The sequence below is a fragment of the Zonotrichia albicollis genome, chromosome 2, assembly GCF_047830755.1.
Source record: "Zonotrichia albicollis isolate bZonAlb1 chromosome 2, bZonAlb1.hap1, whole genome shotgun sequence".
Classification (NCBI taxonomy): domain Eukaryota; kingdom Metazoa; phylum Chordata; class Aves; order Passeriformes; family Passerellidae; genus Zonotrichia; species Zonotrichia albicollis.
This window is the reverse complement of record NC_133820.1, coordinates 59,535,100-59,541,254: the sequence shown is the minus strand read 5'-3', so window position 1 is coordinate 59,541,254 and position 6,155 is coordinate 59,535,100. Positions and strand designations below refer to the sequence as shown.

The 6,155-nt window shown below is 46.0% G+C and overlaps 1 protein-coding gene across 3 annotated transcripts in view; it reads left to right on the top strand.

Moving 5' to 3' along the window:
* The first annotated feature begins 5,015 nt into the window (after positions 1 to 5,015).
* The window catches only part of ATP8A2 (ATPase phospholipid transporting 8A2), a 313,460-nt gene continuing 312,320 nt past the window's right edge, over positions 5,016 to 6,155 (top strand). Inside the window, exon 1 of one of the 3 annotated variants that reach the window (XM_074535255.1) lies at positions 5,016 to 5,368. In XM_074535255.1, coding sequence (XP_074391356.1) covers positions 5,031 to 5,368 — 338 coding nt within the window. In that variant the 5' untranslated portion in view covers positions 5,016 to 5,030. The remainder of the gene's footprint in view (positions 5,369 to 6,155) is intronic. The other 2 variants (XM_074535256.1, XM_074535257.1) reach the window with 2 other exon arrangements.

Below are 6,155 nucleotides of genomic sequence, written 5' to 3'. Positions count from 1 at the left end.
GTCCTTCCTGCATGCTCTTGTAAAATGTCCCCCTTTTTATACTAAATGGTATTTCAGTGAGTTTAATTTTTTTTTTACTTACTATGTTGTGCACATAGTAAGTGTGGGTTTTTTACATAGTAAAAATATGTGTGCTTTTTACATAGTAAGTAAATTTTTTTCCTGATATTTAGAGCAAAGTCCAGGTCACAGATAAACTATATACTGAATTCCATCATATTTCCAATCATATGGTGCCATGGCCATAGCAGTTGGCTCAAAACATATTTCAGAAATTTACACACATGCTCCAGAGTATGTTTTACCTTAACAAGGGTGTTCACTCTCTCAAGATTCTTTTCAGTCTGAGAACATCTTCTTGGGACTAACTTTTGCTTTTCTGCACTTGTTTACAACTGTACAAAGTGGGTGCCACCAAATCAGTATGGCAGCATTTTATGCCTGCCTTGGATTCCCTTTGCACCAATCTCATTGATTAGAAAGCCAGACAATATTGGACTCACATTAGCCAGCAACCTAGCTGTGGGAGAGGGAAGTGAATCAAAATAATGAAAATGCATCTCATGCATTTTGAGAACTATTTACATTCTGGAAATCAATCCCATCTTAAATGTTTCCTATGAAGACAGGCTGAGAGGGCTGTTCAGCCTGGAGAAGAGAAGGCTCCAGGGACACCTTAAAGCACCTTCTGGTACCCAAAGGGGGCTGAACAGAGAGCTGGGGAGGGTCTTGTTACAAGGGCATGGAGTGAAAGGGCAAGGGGGGGGTGGCTTTAAACTGACAGAGGGCAGGCTTAGATTAGATACAAGGAAGAAACTCTTTACTGTGATGCTGGTGAGGCACTGGAACAGGCTGTCCAGAGAAGCTGGGATGCCCCATCCTTGGAAGTGTTCAAGGCCAGGTTAGACAGGGTTTGAGCAACCTGGTCTAGGGGAAGGTGTCTCTGCCCATGGCAGGGGGTTGGAACGAGATGATCTGTAAGGCCCCTTCCAACCCAAGCCATTTTAAGATTCCATGATATTTTGTAAAATTTTTAATTCCTTCAGTATTAGTCTTCTTTGCTTAAGAATATATTTTTTTCTTAATTACTAGATAATTGCTAACTTGGCTTTATAAAGCACAGGAGACTCCAGCTCCTTTAAGAGCTTCCAGGCTGGCCTTGCATGCATTGACACATGTTCACATATGTAAGGTCACATCCTGTATCTGCCTATAGATACCAGCACTTCTGCAAGGAAGATCCTTAAGCTATTTCACTTATTTTCTTAAGCTGAGTGATGCCAAGCACACTTTCTCTATCAATCTAGAAACAGCAAGTCCTGGATTTTTTACTTTGTTTTTAACCTTTTAAAAAATGTAATGATGAGTGACAGATACCTCCCCTGTAACTCAGCATATTATCTGCATCATGCTCATTTTGATCCTGTGCATATAAACAAGGGCAAATGATTTGGTTTAAGACCAAGATAGTCCATTATGTTGGGGTTTATTTGTTTGGGGTTTTTTTAAGAAAAGCAGAGTTAGACAAGCAGAACTTACATGCAATTACTCTCAGCCTGTAGCCGACCACCACTGCTGGCAGGAGGCCACAGGCTTTGTACTGACTTTGCAAGGCCTCAGGACTGAGCCTCATTTTGTCTGAGTTTTTATTGACCTGTCTGTGGTTTTCTTTCACTTAGTTGTTGCAACAGCAATATCTCTAATGGGAAGGTAGCTATGTCTAACTGTTTTACTTTTGTTTAACTTTGTATGGCGCCATTGTGGCTTTTACATGGAGAGTGACAAGAAGTTCTGCTGTGGACATTGAGATACTTACAACTAACACAATGATGTATAACATCATTTATAACTAACATAACGATGCATAACGTAATAATATGTAGAGGAATACAGGCCTGGTATGACAGCAGAGTCCCCTGAGAGTGGACTCACAGGACACTGTAGAAGAGGCAGAGGATGATGAAAAAAGGAGCACAGCCTTGGCACTGGAGAACTTGGAGCTACAGAGCTCATCAGCAGTCAGCTAAAGCAGTGCAGACCTGGGAAGTGGACAAAGATAGCTGAGGGATTACACAAAGAACAAGTATGTACCACACATAAATGGCATCCCATATAATACAATTGGATGTAAAGTGGAGCAGTAGACAAATGGATACAGAGCAAGGTGTGAAGGCATCTTAAAAACCACACAAAAATAGCCTCATAACAGTTGTTTTTCTCAGCAAATAATTTGTTGGCAAGGCACTGATGATCAGCTGCAGCCCCGACACCCACTGCTTTACAAAGGCCAGCACTGTCAACCATTGGTCTCAGAGGGGCAGTGAAAGGGTAAGCACCACCCCAAAAAAGGCAGACAGGAAGAGTGTGACTACAAAAAATTGAAATGGTTTATTATTTCTGTGGGTTTTTTTTTTCTTTCAGCAGAAGTAGTAGCATTCCTAATTTCTTAATAGTAGCATTATTTATTAGTATATTTCTTAGTATTAGTAGTCTTTAATTTCTTTCTTTTTTATTTTTTTTTAGTAAAAATTAGCTCTCACCTTTGATTAGACTGTTACATTTTCCACTACACTAATAAATTTTGAGTAATGTGGGTTTCTTTCCTCTTTTTTTTTTTCCAGAACCAGTCTCTGTGTATAACATTAGTAATTGGAGCAAAGGATGCATCTTTTTGGAAATTTGGGCTTAACCATCTCTCTAAGGTCCCAGACGGCATCTGGCACAGTCAAAAATAGAATAAAGATATCCTGTCTCCCAGTCTGGCACATTAACTACAGGACCATTCTTCCTGCCTTTGCTTTATTTATTACATTGAAATAATTATTATGCATACTGAGCTCTTTGAAAGTACATTGCTATAAATACTAGAAAAGTGAGCACGTTGTAATTTGAAAAATACCAACTCCTTTTTTTCTCAGTACATCCTTCAAACCATGGAGCCATTATGACAGACCCCAGGGAATAATACTGCCATGACTCATGGTCCGATAATACACAATTAAGTGCAAATCAGCACGATGACAAAGACAGGCATTGCATAACAAAATGACAAAGGTGAGTCCTGCACAGCGGAATGAGCTGTTTCTTTCCTCAAAGCTCAGGGCTTACCCACAGGTTGTCAGCTGGTTACTCATGAACATGAGCTTTCAGAAACACAACCAACTGCTCTGGACTGGACACTTAGTTTTCCTGCAGGCCCCACTCTTAAACCTGCTGAGCAGGACTCAGATTCTATCTCAGTTACGGAGATTATCCTGCACGCTTGGTGTCCTTGAACACTTTTGCAGTCCACTTTCTCCTCTCAGTGTTCCACTAGGCTGCATTGTATGATTATATCAACTTGTGACTTGAGACAGATTTTACAGGCAGGTCTCCTCTGAGGTCCTCATTCTGAGCAGAGGCAAAGATATGTTTTGTTTTTTCCACACCAGTAAGCTTTACTGAAATGCCTGGTCGTTAAATGCTTGGGGCATGCCTTCCATGGGGATACAGCTGAGGCTTGTCCAGGCAAGTGTGGGCTGGGTAATTAAATCTCCTTGAGGCACTCAAGTAGTCAAGTTTAGATGAGTGAGTAGCCCTTGTAAGGGCTGTAAGGCCGATGGTGTTCTAGCTGGGGCACTCTTTGAGAACACTGAGTGTGCAGAGGTGAAAGCAAGTGCAGCGCATGTGAAGGAATGAGTGCACTCAGCTGCTACATGGGCTTGCAGGCTGACAGTCCACAATACTTTAAGTGTACTGGAAACACAGTTCACCTGAGGGCTAATTTCAGATGAAAGAGTAAACATGAATCCAGGAGTTGCCATTCATTTTTTGGTCCTTTTTTGGGAGCACTTTCTTTGAGTTTGACCTGACAGTTTGAACCCAAAGTGAACTTCACTTTAATTTGTCTACTAGCTAACAATATATGTGAAGTGATTCCTCTTCCCCAGGCCATTTGTTCTGGTACAAAGATACAGACCACAACAGAAAATAATTTGTGGAGAGCAGAAAGAGCAAGCTGAGGAAGAAAATGATGTCCATGAAAATAACCAGCTCTATGTCATGGTCTTAAAATGGGAAAGGAATTCCAGCTCGGGCATTGTCCTAACTGGATGATTTCATTCACAAAAGCTCTTGGGCCACTTCTCCTAGAGTGATAAAATCCATGAGTAAAAGCCTCTCACAGGCAAATATCTGTCAGTGGCAGCAGCCCTGTCACAAAGCACACATCTCCAGTGGGCTATGATGCATTCAGTGCAGTCAGTGTGAAATGCCACAGTTCTGGATTACTTTGAGTTTAGGAAGTTCCAAGTGGTTTGTCAACAATACTTCTATTTCTAAGTTCTATTTCTACGTCTGTTTTGTGGAGTCGTAGCTAGAAAGTATTACTTTCTATACTATATATGAGGATACCAAAGCACAGCAAGATTCAGAGGTTTAGCATTATTTATGATCTTTGAAATAAAACCCAAGTTACCCATTATGTATGGTAGCCAACTCTGTGGGATCTGGATTGAGATACAGACTTAAGGCTGTTTGTCACAGACCTTCAAGATACAGGGGGCCATTTCTTATGCAGCAGATCTTCCCAAAACTCAATGTATCCTCGTCCTGTGGTGATTTTGCCTCATTGAAACCATTCTACCTTGAAGCTCATCTGGTAGAAAAAGAGCCCCTTAAGATGTGGCAACTGCTGCTAGCTATGCCTGGTTAAGACCAGGATCTGCAAAGATTCAGAGGTGCTATCTTACCTAATTTTTTTCTATTAAGTTACATTCCTTCTTTGCCTGTCCTTAGTAGGTAAATTCTCATGGCTGCAAATGTTTTGCACAGAAAGGTGATGTGCTGTAACTGCTACATTGAATAATCTTTCCTCTATTTCTTTTATTATCCTTGAATTACCAGACGTTTTGAGAAGGAATGGTATCTTTTGTGATGAGGCTGGCAGCATGCCACAGTGATGAAAGATGTCCTTGTAACCGGAACAAAGAAGCCGGGTTAGGGATCCTGATCCCAGCGGGAGCTTTGTTGGGATGCTTTATGCGCCCCAAATGTCCAGTAAAATACTAGCTCCAGAGACAGACCTCAAAAACCCCCACCAGCCCCAGGCCCCGGCTTCACGGCACCCCCCGCGATGGCTCCCGGCGGGGGCACGGAGCCGTGAGGGCTCCCCGGGAGGGCATCCCCGGGCCCGGCCGGGGCTGAGCGCCTCGCCCGCCCCCGCAGCCCGGGCGCGGCGGAGCCGGCGGCCGCAGCGCGGCGTCTGCGTGCGGGGGGGCCCATGGCCAGCGCGCCCCGGCCGGCCGCACCATGCCGAACAGGGCCGGCCTGGACACCGCGCTGAAGATGTCCCTGCGGCGGAAATCCTCCAAGATCCACTCCTCGGCCGGTGAGGAAAGGGCGAGGCGGGCGGGGAGGAAGCGCCGCGGCGGAGGAAGGAAGGCGCGGCGGAAAGGAAGGGAAGGGATGGCAGCGGCACCTCCATGGCGCGGCCGCCCGGCCCTGCCGCCCCGCCGGCCGCGGCGCTCGGGGTCCCGCAGTGCCTTCCCCGCCCTCGGGAGCTCCCCTGGGCGAGGAGGTGCCTCCGGCGGGGCCGGGGCGAGGCGCTGCCCGCCCGCTGCCCGGCCCCAAGGGCACCGCGTCCCGCCCTCAGACCCCGGCCCGGCCCCGCCGCACCTCCCGCGCGTCCCGCCAGGGCCCCCGGCACCCTCAGCCCGCCGCGCGAGCAACCCCTCGCCCTCTTGGCTGTGACAGTTACTGACAGCGACATTTCCTCTGGTCAGAGGGCAGCACCGCCGTGCAGGGGACACAGCGGTCCCCCAAGCCACCCCGCCGGTCAGGGGCCTCTGTCCCGTGACCAGGAGCGGGGTGAGCATCAGGCACTGCAGTGAGCCTGCGGAGAGGTCAATTACAGGGTTTCTCAAGAGGTGCGTTTAGGAAACTGTTTTCCAACTAGTTCTTGAAAAGAAGTAGACAGAAATGGAAGACTTTGAAGGTAGAATTCTCCTCGCAAAGGACTGACTTCTGTAGGAGCAAGGTGCATTCAGATTTTATCTGTGGTATGTTCTGCTTGGGCATAGATGAAGCATCAGTGACATTGCTGGTGACTTACAGACACCCGTTCCTGTGCAAATTATTTAGGTGCCTAGTACAGTTTCTGTGGTGAGTAAAACTGT